This window comes from Phocoena phocoena, chromosome 8, assembly GCF_963924675.1.
Source record: "Phocoena phocoena chromosome 8, mPhoPho1.1, whole genome shotgun sequence".
Taxonomy (NCBI): Eukaryota; Metazoa; Chordata; class Mammalia; order Artiodactyla; family Phocoenidae; genus Phocoena; species Phocoena phocoena.
Genome location: NC_089226.1, coordinates 97120669 through 97140236, shown reverse-complemented (window position 1 = coordinate 97140236; position 19568 = coordinate 97120669). Strand labels below are relative to the sequence as shown.

The window sequence follows — 19568 nt, the reverse complement described above, 5'->3', positions numbered from 1 at the left end:
ATGCCTGAGCCAGGGAAGAAACCAGGTAGCTCCAGGCCTGGGGTTGGGGCTGAGCATGGGGCAGGGAGGGCTGGGGACATCTGCAGTTGGGGGCGGGCCTCGGAGCGAGTTCCTGAGGGGGATGATGAGGTCGAGGCCTCTGAGCCCCAGCACAGGGGCACCGTCCTCCTGGGTCCTTTTTTTGATTCTCAGTTTCTCCTTCTCATCCTCCTGATGAGAGTGAGAGTAAACGAGGGTCAGGGGCACAGAGTGGGAGAGAGCCAAGGCAGGAAGTGGGCCATCACCCCACTCTCAGGACTCAGAAGACCCCTTCCCTGCCTCCATGCCCATCTCCTGCAGCAAGGTTAGGCCTGGGCTTGCCTTTTGGGAAAAGGCTGCTGCAGGAAGGACCCCAGGATGACTCTAGACTTGAGCCAGGCTCCCTGAATGTTCTTGGACAAGTCCCTCCCCTTCCGGGTCTCAGTTTCCCCATCTATACAAGGAGGGGTTAGGTTGGTTCCTTCCAGCTCTGAGACTGTCTGCTTTCTGAGCCTGCACCCCTGTGGCCCGCACACCAGTCATGACCCCCGCAGTGGGGTATTGCAGCCCTTCTGCTCTGGGAGGGGATGGTCAAGAGGCCCCTGATCTCCAGTCAAGGGCAGAGAAAGTCACAGCCCAGAGTCCCAGTCCTGGCCTGTGCCCTTACCAAGGTTGTCCATGTCAGGGATCATCCCCCCAGCCCAGCTCCCTCCCAGGCCAGCCTTATCTCGGTTGCCGATTCTCAGCCTGAAGCCCTTAGAGGACAAATTTAGCCACGTCCAAGTAGGCAGAGTACTGGTCCCTTGCCAAGCGCCCCAGCTGGTGGGGTGAAAGGGGGATGGGCTTCCACAGGCTGAGAGGGTGGGGTATCCAGGGACACACCTAGCAAAATTATTGTATGGAGGTTGGACCACAGGCCTGGCTCTCCTACCTACTGGCTATGTGATCTTGGGTAAGTCACTTAACCTCTCTGAGCCTCAGAGTCCTCATCTGAGAAATGGACATAATAACTGCACCTACCTCATAGAGCCATTGGAGCATTAAACGAGGTGATGCATTAAAGCGCTTATCGTCGCATTTAATAAGAAGCGCTATAGGGGTGGTGTGTATGGGCAAGCCAGGGGCCCCTGCAGATTCCATTTGCCCCTCAGTTTCCACCTTCAGCAAGAAGCCACGGTCAGTGGAGGTGGCCACAGGCAGCCCTGCCGTGTTCGAGGCCGAGACAGAGCGGGCAGGAGTGAAGGTGCGCTGGCAGCGGGCAGGCAGTGACATCAGTGCCAGTGACAAATATGGCCTGGTAGCCGAGGGCACGCGGCACACGCTGACAGTGAGGGACGTGGGCTCTGCCGACCAGGGGTCCTATGCAGTCATCGCTGGCTCCTCCAAGGTCAAGTTTGACCTCAAGGTCTTAGAAGCAGGTAAGACCTTGGGCAGCCTTCCCTGAAGTTGGAGCTACTGGGAGCAGGGGCAGCCCCACCACCTCTCCTTCAACCAGAGTGCAGAAGATGTTTTGTCACTTTCTTACCTTTGCTTCGGCTGTGCCCTCAGCCAGCAATGGCCTTTTCCCGTTTTCTGTAGCAAGACCTTTCTGAGTGTCCCCATGTGGCTCCCTGGCCTGTCTCGGCTGTTACGGAGGTGGGGGAAGTTCAGAGATGAATAAGACATAACCTGCCTTCCCACTGGACATGCCCACGCAGATGGAAATTTGGTGGGCTGTGTGTGCTGGCAGGGAAGCCCCATGAGCTTATGGGTGTGGAGGGAGACCCAGCCCAGCCTGGGGGGCTGGACCAAGACCAGAGCCTGGGGAAGGAGAGGAGGGATGTTCAGGCTGAGCCCCTGGAATGCGGGCACAGACGGCCAGTGAGGGCGAGGAGAAGGTGAGAGGCAGGCTGAATGAACCTTTGTACACACTGCAAAGGCGGGAAGGACCAGGGACAAGAAGAGGGGGTCTCTGGTTAGAAGCTGCTCCACGACCCCCCATCTGATCCCCTCCAGGGAAGGCAGAGCCTGTGCCAGGCCCTGCTCCCGCCCCTGCTGAGGCTCCTGGAGCCCCCGGAGAAGCCCTGGCCTCGGCCACTGAAGTGGAAGGAGGCTCCCCGAGGCCTGAAGGTGAGAGGGGCGGGTCAGGGAGGCTGGGTCAGTGGATGGGGGTGTCCCAGGGCAGGTCTCAAAGGCCTCTGTCCACAGGGTCAAGCTCAGCAGCCCCTGATGGACCCAGTGTCCCTGACGATCCCATCGGCCTCTTTGTGATGAGGCCACAGGATGGCGAGGTGACTGCGGGTGAGTGCAGGGCTGCTGCACCCAGGGTGAAGTGGGGAGGGAGGCAGCAGGGCGTCCCCGATTGTCACCCCTCTCCTGCAGGTGGCAGCATCACCTTCTCAGCCCGCGTGGCAGGGGCTAGCCTCCTGAAACCACCTGTAGTCAAATGGTTCAAGGGCAAGTGGGTGGACCTGAGCAGCAAGGTGGGGCAACACCTGCAACTGCACGACAGCTACGATCGGACCAGCAAGGTGGGACCTGCGGGGCACAGGGGTCACGGGGATGCATGGAAAGGGGACCTGGAGAGCCCCTGGAAGGCATGGGGGGCACAGAGAGGCAGGGGGCACCATAAGACTTGAGGCACAGAGGAGGTGCACAGAAGGTCCTGGGGAGCCTGGGAAGCTGGTTGGGGGGCCAGGGGCACACAGGGAGCATGGGGAGGCTCAGAGGTGGGTTATGGGGAGGCACAGGGGACCTGTGGGACGTAGGGGGCTCGGAGGGCATGATCGTCTCAAGGGGGCATAAATAAGGCTTGGGGGGCACCAGTCAGTGAGGGTGTAAAGGCCCCAGATGGATGGGTGTCAGAGCTCAAGGGACCCTCAATGATCAACCATAACAATTCTTCACAATACAGACAAGGAAACCAAAGCTTGAGAGTTTATTGTTGCTGGTCCCAGGTCATTCAGAGCCAGGCCTAGAACCTGTGCTTTGACTCTCAGCCTTTGCTCCTCCCACTCTTCCACAGTCCCAGCCCAGGCAAGGGGGCTTCTGGCAGGGCAGGGTAGACATGTACAGTTGTGTGGGCTGTGCACTGAACAAAAGTGCCTCTTTTTTTTTTTTTGGCCGAACCACGTGGATTGCAGGATCTTAGTTCCCCAGCCAGGGATCAAACCTGGGCCCACTGCAGTGAAAGCGTGGAGTCCTAACCACTGGACCACCAGGGGATTCCCCAAAGTGCCTCGTCTTAAGTGAATGCCATGTGCCTTGTAGGCACCCTTGATTTATATTGTATCACCACCCTGTGCCAGCAGATGGCAGTCAATGTATCTTGAGAAGGGGCCCCTTTTTCTATTTATACAAAACTGTATGGATTAATTTAAGCCCTGAGGGGTGAGAAGGTCGGTGGCCCTTAACCACCCACAGTCTCCTTTAGGGGTGAAGGGCCTCATCTCCTCGCTTCCAGTCTCCCTTGACACCTCACCTCCACAGGTCTACCTGTTTGAGCTACACATCACAGATGCCCAGGCCACCTTTGCTGGTGGCTACCGCTGTGAGGTGTCCACCAAGGACAAATTTGACAGCTGCAACTTCAACCTCACTGTCCATGGTAAGGGGCCCTCTGGTATCAGTTCTGGGTTTGGGCTCCCCATGGGTCCTGTCCCCATACCTGCCTCCACTTCCCAATACTAAGGAGGATGCTGAGCCCTAGCCATGCAACCACTGACCACATGCCCAATACTGAAAGAAACCCATCGAGGCTTCCAGGGTTGGGGTGGGGCTTGAGCCCAGATCTCGTCTGGGGTCTTAGTCATCTTGGTGTCTGGGATCCTGGCACAGGTGAACAGGTGAAGGGTAAGTTGAGAGATGGGCGGGAGATGAACCACCTCAAAGGTACTGGGAACGATAAACTGCCCCACGTCCCTGGTACCTTGACCCTGGCTGGGAAAGGCTGAGAAGATGGGGTCCTGGGGCAGATGCCCGCTGTCAAGGGGTCATGGATGGGCAGGTCTGCAACACCAGGAGATCCCAGGGCAGGGCTTCTGGGATCGTCCCCTCTGAAGCCTCCTCCCCTGACTCATCCCCGTCTTTGAACCCAGAGGCCATCGGCCCCGGAGACGTGGACCTCCGATCAGCTTTCCGCCGCACGTGAGTGGCCGCCTCTCGTCAGGGCCTGGGGGAGGCCGGTGCTGGGGTCTGAGGCCCCTTGGGGTTCGGGCCAGGGGTAATGTGGGGGGACCAGGACAGGGGGTGAAAAGGGGGTCAGGGCTTGGGGTGATGTGGAGGGCCAGGATGAAGAGGATGGGGATGGAAGAGAGTAAGCTCCCCTGGGCAGGTGAGAAACTGAGTCTAACCCCCACAGGAGCCTGGCTGGAGGAGGTCGGCGAATCAGGTACCCCTTCCTACCCACCTGTACATAGACCCCGGGGGTCTGAGATAGACAGGGAGAAGCCGTTCAGCCAGTGTCCCTTCCTCTCACGTCCATCCCCCCACCACGACCCCACCCCCTGCTCCCAAACCCCTTCTATGGCTCAACTGTGGCCTTATGGGGGTTCCTCTCCATAGTGACGGCCATGAGGATGCTGGGACTCTGGACTTCAGCTCGCTGCTGAGGAAGAGGTGAGCCCCTGGGTAGCAGCTCTCAGAGCAGGTGACGTGGCCCAGTTTCAAATTCTGGCACCGTGGTTTTCCAGCTGTGTGGCTCTGAGCAGGTCACCACACCTCTCTGAACTGGTTTCCTTGCCTGTCAAATGGGACAATCCAGGTGTTGCGAAGAGTCAGAGGGCTCAGCAGAAGTTACATCCTGTGAACTGACATCCTCACACTGTTCCCATGACCTCCTACACTTGAGTCTGCGATAGCTGATCTCAATAGGCTCTGGGGACCCAGGAGCTGGGAGAAGGCTCCAAAGCCTCAGGAATTGCCCACCTAGCCCAGTGCAATTGAGTTGTGTCCTCAGTGTCCTGTCCCTCCCTCTCCTGGACCCTGCAGTACGGCCGATGCTGCTGCAGCCCAGAAAATGGGCATGGGGGTTAAGTGCTTTGGGGCAGCAGGGCACTGGCAGGACTCTGTAGCCATCCCCACCAGGGCGGATGACAGATGACAGGGCTGGGGATCAGATTGACCTGGGTGAGGATCCCTGCTGACTGGGGAGAGTCTCTGAGCCTCAGGTTCTCCTGATACCCACCTGCCGGAGCTCAGGAGGAATAAACAAGGCCACATGTGCCCTGTAAACGGAGAGGTATAAGTGCAGGGAAGAGGGTGGAGGTGAGGACCCGCGGGCTGCAGTCCATGGAGGGGTGACCCATTCCTTTGTTACCAAGTCCAAGCTCAGACTGCTTGCCACACGACAGGCCAATAAATTGAGAGACAAGGTGTTGGGGCAAGGACTAGCGATTTTATTGGGAAAGCCAGCAAACTGAGAAGATGGTGGACTAGTGTCCCAAAGAACCATCTTCCTCAAGTTAGGATTCAGGCTTCTTTTCTACTAAAAGGGGAGGGAGTGTGGCTGGTTATTGCAGACTTCTTGGTGGAATCCTTTGTTCTTGCAGCCGGCCATGTAGGTCTGGTCACAATGTTCCTGTAAACCTCCAACAAGACAAATGTTATTTTCTGTTCTGTAATTTTTTATCTCTATACAAATGAAAAGTGCTATATACCTTTAAAGGTCAAGCCTGGGAGGCAAAGCCTTGAGAATGGGCTATCATATATAGCTTGGGCCATAGGCAACATTCTTTTACAAAGGTGCAGAGCCAGCATGACCAAGAACAGGCAACACAGTACAAGGGCTTGAGCTAAAGGAATAGATCCAATATGGAGTCAGGTTTGTTCTTCTCTGTTACACCTCTAATGTGTCCACTGCTTTTCTTCCCCACCTGGAGCAGCAGCTTCCGGACCCCGCGGTGAGTGCCCCATGAAGCTCTGCACCTGTCACCCCTACTTCAGCCAGGAGCACCTCCCAGTCCCAGCGCCCCCCCCCCATACTGAAGCCTTAAGCCCCCTTGAGCCCCAGCACTGGCCCAGTACCCACTCCAGCTCGAGCTGTCCCACCAGAAGGGAAGAGGCAGAGGGGCAGGGGCAGCTTCCGCTTGGGAGGGGAGGAGAGGGGGCTGCAGTTTTGTCTTGGCCATGGGGACTGCCCTGAAGCCTCGCCACGTGGACCGTGTGACACAGGGACTCGAGGCTGGAGGCCCCCGCGGAGGAGGATGTGTGGGAGATCCTGCGGCAGGCACCCCCGTCAGAGTATGAGCGCATCGCCTTCCAGCACGGCATCACCGACCTGCGAGGCATGCTCAAGAGGCTCAAGGGCATGAAGCGGGAGGAGAAGAAGAGCACAGGTGAGACACCCCTCCCAGGGAGAGGAGAGGGCGAGGTGAGCGCCTGCGCAGAGGCGCGCGCGTGCACGCACGCGCGTACGTGTACACGCACGCGCGTACGTGTACGCACACGCACGTGCCCACGGAAAAAGAGCTGCGTCCAGCGTGGCCCAGAGACGCTCAGGAAAGGAGGGTCCAGGTGAATCCCCCCTCGTGTGGGGAAAAAGCGGGAGGACCCAGGCAGGCACCTTGCCGCACAGAAAAAGAAAAGGGCCAAGTTAGCCCAGAGACGCCACAGGAAGAGGACGGAGCCCGGGCCAGCCCTCCTCCCCCAGCCAAAGCCAGGCGGCCTCTTCCTCGCCTACCCGGCTTGGGGAAAAAAAGCCTGCTTAATTCTCCCAACACCCAAAAAAGGGGAGGAAGCCAGTTTAGCCCAGAGACCCCCGACCCGCGAAGAGAAGAGCCTGGTTAATCTTCCTCACAGGCAAACAGAACAGGTGGGTGTAGGTTAGCGCCCCTTGCCCCCAGGCGGGTCCGAGGAGAGGGCTCAGGCCAGCCCTTCCCCATCAAGGGGTTGACAAGGAGCCCTGGAAACTGAGCTGGGACAACAGAGGCGCCTGGCAGGAGGGCATAAAACCGGGGGTTGTTGGTAAAACAGTGGAGAGGAGGAGAAGGCCCGTTTGTTCCATCACCCATTCTCCTGCCAAGTTTCTGTCCTTTTGGAAAGCCCCGGACCCTATCCCTGAGCTGAGCAGGTGAAGAGGACTCCAAGGAAGACAGGAAGACAAGAGACAAGGAGGTGACAGACAGGGGTAGAGAGACAGAGTCACAGCGGAGGCACAGAGAGAGATGTGGGGAGGCAGGAGGAGGAGAGGGGCAGGACCTCGCCCTCCTCGCTGGGCGGCCCCAGGAGCAGGGGGCTGAGGAGTGGAAGCGCTCAGCCTTTCAGAAGAAGCTGCAGCCGGCCTACCAGGTGAGCAAGGGCCACAAGATCCGGCTGACCGTGGAGCTGGCCGACCCTGACGCCGAGGTCAAGTGGCTTAAGAACGGACAGGAGATCCAGATGAGCGGCAGGTGCGGGTGGGAGTGGGACCCGGGGACACTGCAGGGTGAGGAGGGGCCCTGGGGGGCTGCTCCCCGGCCGTGCTCTCCCTGCCTCTCCCTCCGCCCATGCTCTCTGGCCAGCTCTGGATCCCTGTCTCTCTGGGTCTAACTCCCCACCTTTCTGTTTCTTCCCGGCTCTGTTCCCTGCTCATTTTCTTTCGGTCTCGCTCCTCCCATTGGGACGCTCCAATGGCCCCTTCTGCTCCACAGCAAGTAAGGCTCCTGGAAGGCTTGGGGTGTGGGCACGGGGGTCCCGATGGCAGTTTGAGGGGGGCCCCAGAGCCCAGGAGGTGCATCCATGGCTCTCCTGCCCACACCCTGGCCCCGCCCAGGTACATCTTCGAGTCCGTCGGCGCCAAGCGCACGCTGACCATCAGCCAGTGCTCGCTGGCGGACGACGCGGCTTACCAGTGCGTGGTGGGCAGTGAGAAGTGCAGCACCGAGCTCTTTGTCAAAGGTGGGCCTGGCGTCCTGAGACCCTGAGAGGGGAGGGGGGCCACAGAGCGGCCCATCCATCATGCTCTCTCTGCTTGGCAGAGCCCCCCGTGCTGATCACATGTCCCCTGGAGGACCAGCTGGTGATGGTGGGACAGCGAGTGGAGTTTGAGTGTGAAGTGTCTGAGGAGGGGGCCCAGGTCAAATGGTGAGTGCCAGAGGTGGGGGGGGGCTCGGGGCGGGGCCAGGGACCTGGGGGCATCCCAGAGGAGGCCCTGGCACCTACTGCCCGCCCTCTGGCCAGGCTGAAGGACGGGGTGGAACTGACCCGGGAGGAGACCTTCAAATACCGATTCAAGAAGGATGGCCAGAGACACCACCTGATCATCAACGAGGCAACGCTGGAGGATGCCGGGCACTACGCACTGCGCACGAGTGGGGGCCAGGCTCTGGCTGAACTCATTGTTCAGGGTGAGGCCCTGGGAGGCCCCCTCAGCACTAGCCCCCCAGCCATGTGGGAGAATTGGGCAAACCCGGGATCGAGGCCTGCATGGCCTTGGACAAGTAACTTTGACACCTCAGGCCTCACCTTTCTCATCCATAAAATGGGGATGCTGAGGTGACCACCTGGAGGGTATCTGGAGGTTCAGATGGGCCTGGTTAGCGTCACCCCCCCCGGCACACATGAGATTCCTTTTGTACATGGCACCGTCACAGGCACACATGCATTGCACTCATGTGTTTTCACAAGCCCGAGGGATCTCCACAGGGATCCACGCCCACACACACCCTCCCCAGCTCACTGGCTCTGCCCTGTGTCCCCCAGAGAAAAAGCTGGAGGTGTACCAGAGCATCGCGGACTTGACGGTAGGCTCAAAGGACCAGGCCGTGTTCAAGTGTGAGGTGTCGGATGAGAACGTGCGGGGCGTGTGGCTGAAGAACGGGAAGGAGCTGGTGCCTGACAGCCGCATAAAGGTGTCCCACATCGGGCGGTGAGTGTGCAGGGTGTGCCAGAGACAGACACACAGAGAGACAGAGAGAAACAGAGACTGACAGAGACAGAGGGAGAGACACAGAGACTGAGAGAGAGACACAGAGAGAGAAGAAGATGGTGACAAAGACAGACGGATGGAGATAAACAGAAAGAGACAGACACTTAGAGACAGGACTGAGACTGAACTAGAGACAAAGAAAGTCAGACAGAGATTGAGAGACAGAGATTGAGAGACAGATACACAGAATCAGGACAGAGACAAATAGAAAGAAAGATACAGAGAGACAGACAGAAGTATGGAGAGGCAGACGCATACAGAGAAGAAGAGTCCACTGGAGACAGAAGGAGGGAGACAGAGACAAAGACAAAGCAGTGAGAGATACAGACAGGCTGGGAGCTACCCGCCCCCGCCCCCCACCACCAACTCGTGACCAGGGTAGAGTAGGAGGCCTCGGAGGATGGCTCTGGCCAGGGGCCCTCACTCTCTCCCACTCCCTTACTCATGCCCCGAGCATCTGGGCCCAAGTTCACGGAGACTAATGAGACCAGCCCCTGCCCAGTCTCCAGTGGCCCAGCCGAGGGGACACATCTACACTGCTTACCTCTGAAAGCATGCAAGGGAGCTGAAAAATTCAAACACAGAGGAAGAGAGCACTTTAGAACACCACTGAGCCAGGGTGGGGTGAGGGCCCCCTGGAGCCCTGGCTGGGGTGTCCAGTGAGGCCAGGGGTGCATGGCCCAGCAGGGTCCCTTGAGCCATCACCGCCCTGCAGGGTCCACAGACTGACCATAGACGACGTCACACCCGCAGACGAGGCGGACTACAGCTTTGTGCCAGAAGGCTTCGCCTGTAACCTGTCTGCCAAGCTCCACTTCATGGGTGAGCGGGTGCTGAGGGGCATGGGGGCCCCTGCCACTGGGCCCTGCCTTCACCCAGGTGCCACTTCCTCTTGCATCTCTTGCAGAGGTCAAGATTGACTTCGTGCCTAGGCAGGGTGAGTCTTGGGCCCCTGCGTGCTGCCTCCCACGCCCTGCCCGTGTCTCCCTTCCACTCACAAGCAGAGGGAAGAAAGGAACCGGGAGTGGGGACCCTGAGGCCCAGCCCCAGCTCTGCCACTCACAACCACGGGCCACCTGCAGTCTCTCTGAGCCTCAGTTTCCTCACCTCTAAAATGGGGATCCTGAAGTGGCTCCCCTATGGGATGGTAGGAACAATGATCTGACATGGTGTGTGTGAGCTTTCAAATGACATCACAGAGGTGAGATTTTATTATTAAATCTTCTGCTTTTACAAGTACCTTTCCTGCTTTTAGATTAAACTGTGTAGGATCCTAATTTCAGGAGAACAGTCCAGGCTGAGGCATGCTGTAGGTCAGGGCTTTCTAAACAGGGTTCACTTAATATGATACTCCATTTTACAAGGGTTCCACGGTGAAATAAGTTTGGGAACCTCTTGTTGATTCAGAAGGTGCATTAGCATGTCAAATGCTCTAAAAAATCCTGCTTACCTTTGTTTAACCTCGGGTTTCCTAATTGTTTGTCCATGGAAAATTTTTTTTTCTAGGAAGACATTCCCAAACACAAGTTGAGAAATGCTACGCTAGGTGACCTGATGTTATGAACCTCCCTGGAAACTTCCTGGGGAGATGGAAATGTTATAGATCTTGACTGGGTGGTGGTTACACAGGGTGTATACATTTGTCAAAACTCATCAAGCTGTATGTTCAAGTCTTGGCATTTTAGTGTGTGCAAACTATACCTCAGTAGAATAAAAACAAAACAGCCAGAGGCATGTGCTCCTTCTAGCTTTCCCCTCTTTCATAGGCCTTAGGCCCCTTCTTCTTTCGCTGACCTGTGCCATCTCCCTGCCAGAACCTCCCAAGATCCACCTGGACTGCCCAGGTCGCGTGCCGGATACCATTGTGGTGGTGGCTGGGAACAAGCTACGCCTGGATGTTCCTATCTCCGGGGACCCTGCTCCTACTGTGATTTGGCAGAAGACCATCACAAAGGTACTGTGGATCCCTCCCCCACTCCCCCACCTGTAAAATGGGTGCATGGGACTAGTGTATGCTGGGACCTGCTCCCCACCCCACGTGTACACGCCCTGGCCGCTGACTAGGGGCACAGAGGCTCAGCAGGCTGAGAGGTCAGGGAGGTGGGCAAAGGAGGGACAGTGGTAGGGGTTGCTTGGCAGGGGTTCCCTCCAGGCTGAGCCAGACCCTCTCCCCTCACTCCTTCCTTCCTGCTCTGTTCCCAGAGGAATAAGGTCCCAGCAGGGCCAGCCCTCGATGCATCAGGGGATTCAGGTGCCAGTGATGAGTGGGTATTTGACAAGAAGGTGAGTGAGGCTGAAGGTGGCTCATTTGCCCTTAGTCATTTTCTGCCCATGTGGTATCCACCCTCAGGTGAGGTCTCTGTGAAGGTGCCACGTCTGGCAGGAGTTGTGCTCCTGCCCCTGGTAGGGTCTCCACGGGGCCCTCATGCCCCAGACAGACACACGTTCACACCTTCAACATTGCCAGGAAGTCCTCCTGACTGGGGGTGCTCCCTGGCTCTTGTCTTCCTGAGCTGACCTTGACTTTGTGCTTCTTCCCAGCAAGGGAGTGGGGTCCCTGGCACTTTTCAATAGGAGTAGCTGCAGGGGCACCAATCAGGTCAGCTTCTCATCCTCCACTCACTGCTGGTTCCTCTACCCAGCTGAGGTCTTTCAGGATCCTCACAATAGCTCTGTGAGGTCATGTTATTCCCATTCGGCAGATAGGAAAACTGAGGCATGGAGCGGACAGGCCATTGTCTAAAGTTCCATGACAGAGCTAGAGCTAGAACCTGTGACCCTTGCCCTGGTGTCGTGCCCATGGCAGGTGGTAAGGAAAGGGTCTTGGATTAATGCTCACATGGGTGCAGTTTCCACGCAGGCTGTGTCTCCCCAGCAGACCCAGCACTGAGCTCCGTTCCCATCTCAGGGCTGTCAGCTGTTGCAGAGGCTGCAGAAGCCCCTGGGTTCTGACTCGGGTCCTTCCCCCCAACTCCTACTCCCCCGCCAGCTGCTGTGTGAGACCGAGGGCCGGGTCCGAGTGGAGACCACCAAGGACCGCAGCATCTTCACCGTTGAGGGAGCAGAGAAGGAAGACGAGGGCGTCTATGTTGTCACGGTGCAGAACCCCGTGGGCGAGGACCAGGTCAACCTCACAGTCAAGGTCATCGGTGAGGCAGGGGTCCAGGTGGGGAAGCCACAGGAGCAACCAGGGAGGACCCATCCATGCACTCACTTAGTCTCTAAACAAACACTGTGGGCCACATTCTTAGATCCGGAGAGGGGGCTGGGGCTAGGACCAGTGAATATGGGCAGTGCACAGCCGTAACAGGTTGTTTGCAGGCTGCTGATGTGATCAGAACTGCATTCTGGAAAGATCGTTTTAGGCTCTGGGGGCAGTGGGGGAGGCCTGTTGGTTGGGGTGCTGTGGGGATGGGCAACGTTGGCCTCGGCCGGGCAGGGCTGATGTGGGTCCCCTCTCCCCAGATGTGCCGGATGCTCCGGCGGCCCCCAATATCAGCAACGTGGGCGAGGACTCCTGCACGGTGCGGTGGGAGCCCCCTGCCTACGATGGCGGGCAGCCAGTCCTAGGTGAGCCGAAGGCACAGGGGACATAGCCGAGGGCAGGGGGTGCGGGGGTGCCTGCGCTCTAGACCAGAGCTCCCACCTCCCCTCGCCAGGCTACATCCTGGAGCGCAAGAAGAAGAAGAGCTACCGGTGGATGCGGCTGAACTTCGACCTGCTGCGGGAGCTGAGTCACGAAGCGCGGAGCATGATCGAGGGCGTGGTCTACGAGATGCGGGTCTACGCCGTCAACGCAGTGGGCATGTCCAGACCAAGCCCCGCCTCCCAGCCGTTCATGCCTGTTGGTGAGCCTGCCCTGCCTGCCCCGCCCCACGCCCTCCCGTTCAGGGGCCCCAGTAATAGCAGCTACTGAGTCGGTGGCGCTTACACCCGTGGTCTCCTCTAATCACTTTCATTTCACAGGTGAAGAAAGTGAGGCTCTGAGAAGTTAGATGACTTTCTCAAGGTCACCAGCTGGCAGGGGGTGGAGCTGAAAGACCTCTGCAGCCTCACTTTCCACATCTATAAAATGGGGATAATGACAATATCTACTTCATAGGATGAAATGAGGTCATGCAGGTGGAGCATCTGGCATACAGCAGCTCAGTAAATCATTGTTCCCTCTTCCCCACTCCCTTCAGCCAGCATTTGTTAACCAGGGAAGAGGGTGAGGGCAGTTGGGTCCCTCGGAAAGGGCCCTGGACCAGGAATCAGAGATGGGGTTTGCAGAGCCAGCTCTTTCATCCCAGGAGGGATATCTGGAGTCATCGTCTTCCCCTGTGCCTCAGTTTGCACATCTGTATAATGGAGGTTGAGAAGGCAGAACAGACACCGAGGGTGTGGCACTCTCGAGGACACCTGTCCCTGTCGGGACATGTGAGTCTCGGGGGGAGGAGGGTGGCTGTCTGTGGTGGGGCAGACACAGGGAGGGAGGCACAGTGTGGTGAGATGGCAGGAAGAGGGTGCCTGTGGGGAGAAGAGGCCAGGCCTCTCTTTAGGAAGTGACTTCCGGTTTTCTTAGCTCTTAGTCAACTCAGTTACTCATACAGGGTCAGGAAATTTCCATGTTTTAGGCCAGTTTTTTCTTAAATTACATTTAAAGAATTTCCTACACCACCTGACACAAGTGGCTCTTTCTAAGCATGTTGGTGTTGTTTTGGGGCATCTTTTCCTGTTTAGATCTCTTCTGTAATCGCTGATGCTGCTTGGGTGTGTGTGTGTTTGTAAGCCTGTCTAGAGACATGTCTTTTAATGGAGTTGAAGTATTTCTCAAAGTGCTTGAAAGCCAGTCGAAGGGGGAGGATTTCCCTGGATTGTGGTCCTTCAGCTGCCCTGGCTGGTGCGGACTCGCTCAGACCCCTCTCTGGCCTCCCCTCTGCCCAGGCCCCCCCAGTGAGCCCAGCCACGTGGCGGTGGAGGATGTCTCTGACACCACCGTCTCCCTCAAGTGGAGGCCCCCAGAGCGCATGGGAGCTGGAGGCCTCGACGGCTACAGCGTGGAGTACTGCCAGGATGGCCGTGAGTGCTGCAGCCCAGCCCTGGGCCCTCCGCCTCCCAGCACCCTTCTCTGAACTGCCCTCCAGGCCAGGCCAGGTCCCTGTCACCTTGCAGGGCCCCTGTCTGCAGTGGAGGCCCCAGTCAGCCACCAGGGATGTGGGCGGCAGGATGCGGACACTGCCCATGGCCTTGCCTCTTCATCCCCACCCCCGCCCCCAGGCTCGGAGTGGGTGGCTGCCCTTCAGGGGCTGACCGAGCACACATCGTTGCTGGTGAAGGACCTGCCCACGGGGGCTCGGCTGCTCTTCCGCGTGCGGGCTCACAATGTGGCAGGGCCTGGAGCCCCTGGCACCACCACGGAGCCTGTGACGGTGCAGGAGATACTGCGTGAGTGCTCTTCGTGCAGGGATGAGACCTGCCACTGGCACCCTGGCCCCTGGGGTCCAGTGGAGGTGGGGGCAGTCAGGGAGACCCTACTTGGAGGGGATAAATGCTGGGCAGGGACAGGAGGGGGTCGGTGCCTATACCCGTGCCACAGGCCAGATGTGCAGAGAGCGCCTCCCTCTTGGTTTTCCATGTCAACCCCCAGTTCTGGACCAGGGAAAATGTAGGTCATTGTACCATCACCTTCAAGCTCTGTTTTGTGGGTCTCTGAGCTCCAAAAGGTAGGTATTGTCCATGTGTTAAAGACTGAGCAGTGAGGTCGCTTGTCAGTTTGGCCCATGTGAGATCCACTTTCCATTATTTTGCCAACAAAGAGTCAGTCCTTTAAGGATTGGTTCTCAGAGTGGAAAGAGGCAGCAAACTGGGATGGAAACAGCAGGGAGCATGGAGTCGAAAAGCCTAGGTTTGCATCCTGGCCTGCGACTGGCTAGCTGTGTGACCTCAGATAAGTTCCTCACTCTCGCTGATCCCTGCCTGTTGTAGCAGGGTGGAGAGGCTCGGGTGGAAGCAGGAGCTTTGGGGCTGGGGTTGGAGAGCTAAAGGAGAGGAGGGCCCTGCAGGCGGCATGTTTCCTAGTTGCGGCTCTCCAGGCCCTGCCTCCAGCAGAGGGTGCTGTGGCGCTCCTTGGGCCTGCGGCTGTGGGGGCCCCCGCCGAGCCCCTCACTCGTACCCACAGAACGGCCACGGCTCCAGCTACCCAGACATCTTCGCCAGACCATCCAGAAGAAGGTTGGAGAGCCCGTGAACCTCCTCATTCCTTTCCAGGTAGGGCTGGCCCCCTTCCCTGCCCCACCCCTGTGCGTGTGTTGTCCACACCCAGCAGACAGATGTCTCAGCGAGGCTGGGGCAGTGGCCGATAGGGAGAGCCAGGCTCGGGAGTGCGCTGTCCTCCCGCACAGGGCAAGCCCCGGCCTCAGGTGACCTGGACCAAAGAGGGACAGCCACTGGCAGGCGAGGAGGTGAGCGTCCGCAACAGCCCCACGGACACCATCCTGTTCATCCGGGCCGCACACCGCGCCCACTCGGGCACCTACCGGGTGACTCTGCGCATCGAGAGCATGGAGGACAAGGCCGAGCTGGTCCTGCAGGTCGTTGGTACGTGGCGTTGGGGCTCCCCTCTGAGTCTGAGCATTTTCAGTCCCTGAGCTGGACTGCCAGGGCCCAGGGCTCAACCTGGAGCTTCTTGTCTTCCAGGCCTGGGGCCCCTCCTCTGGGATGCCCAGAGCCCCTGCAGAAGATGGCAGGCCAAGTCCTGGCAGGGGCGAGGGGGCCCCTGGAGCCTGGCGTCCCCTATTTACACTCAGGCAATGTCAGGAGGTTTGGGCTTCCCACTGGGTCTGTCTCCTGCAGACAAGCCAGGTCCTCCCCAGGATATCCGGGTCACTGAGACATGGGGTTTCAATGTGGCTCTGGAGTGGAAGCCACCCCAAGATGACGGCAACACAGAGCTCTGGGGCTACACGGTTCAGAAAGCTGACAAGAAGAGCATGGTGAGCCCAGGGGCCTGGGCCCCCCGCACGCACCCTCCCTGGGTCCAGGCAGACCTGGGCCCCAGCTGCCCCTCCCCGGTATCCTTAGACTGGTCCCCTCCGCAGGGAAGGTGCTGACCCCAGGGGTACCCAAGAGAGGCCCCTGGCAGGAAGTAGGGCCTGCCCCAGAGAACCCCCTACCTTTCCTCCACACCCCAGGAGTGGTTCACCGTCTTGGAGCATTACCGCCCCACCCACTGTGTGGTGTCAGAGCTCATCATCGGCAATGGCTACTACTTCCGGGTCTTCAGCCATAACATGGTGGGGCCCAGTGACAGAGCCGCCACCACCAAGGAGCCTGTCTTTATCCCTAGACCAGGTGCTGTACCTTCACTCCCACCCCCCGCGGGCGGGGGCTGGGGCAGGGGGGCGAGCCTGGCTAGGTGTGGCCCTCTTGGTACCAAGTTCTGTCACCAACAGGCATCACATATGAGCCACCCAACTACAAGGCCCTGGACTTCTCTGAGGCCCCAAGCTTCACCCGCCCCCTGGTGAACCGTTCGGTCATTGCCGGCTACAATGCTACCCTCTGCTGTGCTGTCCGGGGTAGCCCCAAGGTAGGGAGCTTTGGGCCCCGATCCAGGCTGACCCAGGAGACCTGGCTCGTAGGCCCCCGCCTCAAGCAGTCCTCCCCCCAGCCTGTCCTCGTTTTCTCTCCACTTTTGGGTATCAGGGCCCTCTCTGAACAGGGCCTTGGCATTCCTCATTGGCTCCCTGTTCATACTCGGCCTTGGGCATAGTTTGGGACTCCAGTGGGATCCCCAGAGTAGAAACACAAGTGCCTAGTCTGCCTAAGTTCCTGCCAGGTCCTCTCTCAACCTGAGAGATCTCCCTCCTTCCCATCTACAGCCCAAAATTTCCTGGTTCAAGAATGGCCTGGACCTGGGCAAAGACGCCCGCTTCCGCATGTTCAGCAAGCAGGGAGTGTTGACCTTGGAGATTAGGAAGACTCGCCCCTTCGACGGGGGTGTCTATGTCTGCAGGGCCACCAACCTGCAAGGCGAGGCACAGTGTGAGTGCCGCCTGGAAGTGCGAGGTGAGGAACCCGCTGGGCTAGGGCCTGGGGTGGCGGCAAAGGCCGGGTGCCAGCTGGGACTCTGGGCCTTCGCTTTGCTGTCCTGGCCCAAGCAGCCGCTCTGGCTGAAAGAGCAATGACCCTGTCATGTCCAGGTGGTGTTGGCTTCTGGACTTTGTTGCCAGAGCTGCTTGCCTGAGCCTTCCCGAAGGCTGGGGGTGGGGTGGGGGGAACACATGTAGTGCTGGGAGGTTCAACACATGCATGGCATGGCCTCCTCTCCTGCAGTGCCTCAGTGACCAGGCTGGCTTCCTGGGGATGGCCAGGTATGTACTCCACATCACCCTGATACCCAGGGCCCAAATCAAAGGCTGAGCCCTGGCCCTTGGTCCAGGGGCAGCCAGCAGGAAATGGGGGTGCAGGTGGCTCTTAGTAGGAGTCTTTCAGTCTTGCTCATTCACAAGGTGCAGCTGGAGCCAACCCATGTACCAGGAGCCTCGAAGGAAGTTGGACAAGCCACCTTCTGCTGTTGGATGTGTGTGCAAGTGTGCGTGTTGGAGCTGGGCTGGGGGAGCCCCAGTAGGGTAGCGTAGTTATGACGAGCAGGCATGAGGGGCACTCCACACAGGCTAACCTGTCAGAGCGCCATCTGGAAGCTCCTCAGATCCTTGGGGTGAAAAGTGTGCGGGCTCAGGAATGGTGGCTGGGGACAGGCCTCTCTGGCCTGCTGTGTTTTCTCAGTGTATGAGGGCAATAAAAGATCGGTGCAATCACAGAGAACTGACTCTTCTTGTCCAAGATGTTTGTTTTCAGAAAAAGCACGGGAAATTTTACTTGATCTTGAGAGCAAACTGAAGGCAGGTATTCTTTCTCCTAGATGAATTAAAGGAGGACCATTGTGGGATCCTAAGTTCATAAAACATTAATACTAGAAGGAACCTCAGTCCTCCCCACCTTCAAATGAGGAAACCGAGGAGCTGTGACAGAGGAAAGTGTATTATTAGCAAAAGAGCCAGCATCCCCAGGCTTTCCCGTCTTTGTCCTGGTGACCCATGGTCACAGCAGCCTGGATGGGGGGCAGTGCTAGTATCAGTGTGGTTCTGTGCCTGTAAGGGCCTGGAGTGAAAGTGAACAGCTGCTGTGGGGTCCCGGTGGGCAAAAAGCCCACTGCCCATTCACACCCATATCGCACAGGAAGAGTGATCCTGTCTAGACAAGGCACTGGGGACCAGGAAGGTGTAGGGGCCAGGGCCCGACTCTGCTCTTCCTTCCCCCGTGGGGCGCCAAAATCCCATCACCAGTTTGCTTTTGGGAGGAGGAAGCCAGCAGCTCTCAGAGGTGCCCTGATTGATAGAGTGAAAAGGGTCCTTCCTGCCCAGGGAGTGGTTTCTCCACGGCATAGAAAGAAGTTCCATGAAGGCTGGTCCAAGGTTGCTTCTCGGAGTTCTACCCAACCCAAGACACTCCTGGCCAAGAGCCCAGAGCCCTGGGCTCCAGGCCCCGTGGGAGGCTCCGGCCGAGTCACAAAACCTCTCTGGAGCACACCTGTAAGGGGCACCGGGAGCTGAGAGCCCGGGCCTTGGTTTTTCCTTTACTACTAAATTAATCTCTGCTTAGGTGTCAAGCCCTGTTTGGCTGCTCCCTCTAGCGACCAACTCATAGCACGGCAACCCTCTGATGGGGCCCTGGGAAGGCCCCTCCCATGGGGCCTCTCTCAGCGCACAGGAAGCTGGTGAGCTCCACTGGGCCAGAGGGGTGGGAAGCGGGGCCTTCAGCACACCAGATTGGATGGGCATGATCTCACCTCCCTGATTCCTTAGGCCAAAGGTGCCTTTTTCGAGTCCAGGGTCAGCCTTCCTCAGCCCAAGAGGAGGCGTCATTGAACGCATGGCAGCCAGGAGCCCAAGGGGAGTTAAGGACCTTTATTTCACATTCACACATCTGTACATTTTCTATAAATAATGTGGAGCTGAAATATTCACAGTCATCTCTTGCCCACTCCCAGGCTCTCTCTCCCTCTGGCAGCCAGTGCTGCGATGCCACCCGCAGACACAGAGGTGGATACTGAACTCGGCCTCTCCCCACACCACCAGGTTCCTGGGCGTGGCAGCCTGTGGTCCCCGGGACTCTCCCAGCCCCACTCATTTTGCTCTCCCCTGCCGAAGGCCAGGCAGACCACAAGGGAACTGCTGCTCAGCAAACAGCAGCCGGTCAGTGCAGCCCCACTGCAGTGGTGGAGGCCGTGGTAGCAGCAGCCAGGCCTGTGCCCGTGGGCAGTCGCTGCCAGCTTGGGAACTGCCTGGAAGTTCCAGGCAGGAACTAACTAAGGGAGCAGGGAGGTTGCCACTCGCTCTGCTGCCCCTTGACTCCCCCCTTCCTTTCCCCACCCACCCCTCGTCTGGGGGGACAAGCCTCAAGCCTCCCTCAACTCCCCACGGTGGGACTGCTCCAGGCACCCAGTGGTGCCGGGTCACAGAGGACGGAGAGCCCAAGTCCTGCTCTGGAAGGTTATAATGTCAAGGATGAGAAACTACAACACAAATGTCTCAATGACACGTGACAGCGGGCTCGCACTTGCCTGTACTCCGAGTTCTTAGAAGCCATTGGCCCAACAGACAGACACACGCGTACTTTTGAG

At 58.3% G+C, this 19568-nt stretch overlaps 1 protein-coding gene across 1 annotated transcript; it reads left to right on the top strand.

Moving 5' to 3' along the window:
• Positions 1–19253, top strand: MYBPC3 (myosin binding protein C3). Its single transcript, XM_065882433.1, has 33 exons — positions 1–25; positions 1170–1436; positions 2014–2127; positions 2206–2298; positions 2380–2528; positions 3487–3604; positions 4095–4143; positions 4358–4387; positions 4561–4614; positions 5877–5897; positions 6169–6332; positions 7253–7385; positions 7626–7628; positions 7748–7872; positions 7953–8058; positions 8155–8321; positions 8677–8842; positions 9618–9724; positions 9810–9839; positions 10717–10856; positions 11105–11185; positions 11892–12051; positions 12368–12472; positions 12562–12750; positions 13829–13963; positions 14162–14329; positions 15063–15151; positions 15286–15481; positions 15737–15876; positions 16075–16234; positions 16336–16472; positions 16765–16951; positions 19096–19253. Exons 1-33 carry the CDS (start codon positions 1–3, stop codon positions 19251–19253), a joined length of 3966 nt encoding a protein of 1321 aa, XP_065738505.1.
• Positions 19254–19568: the final 315 nt, after the last annotated feature.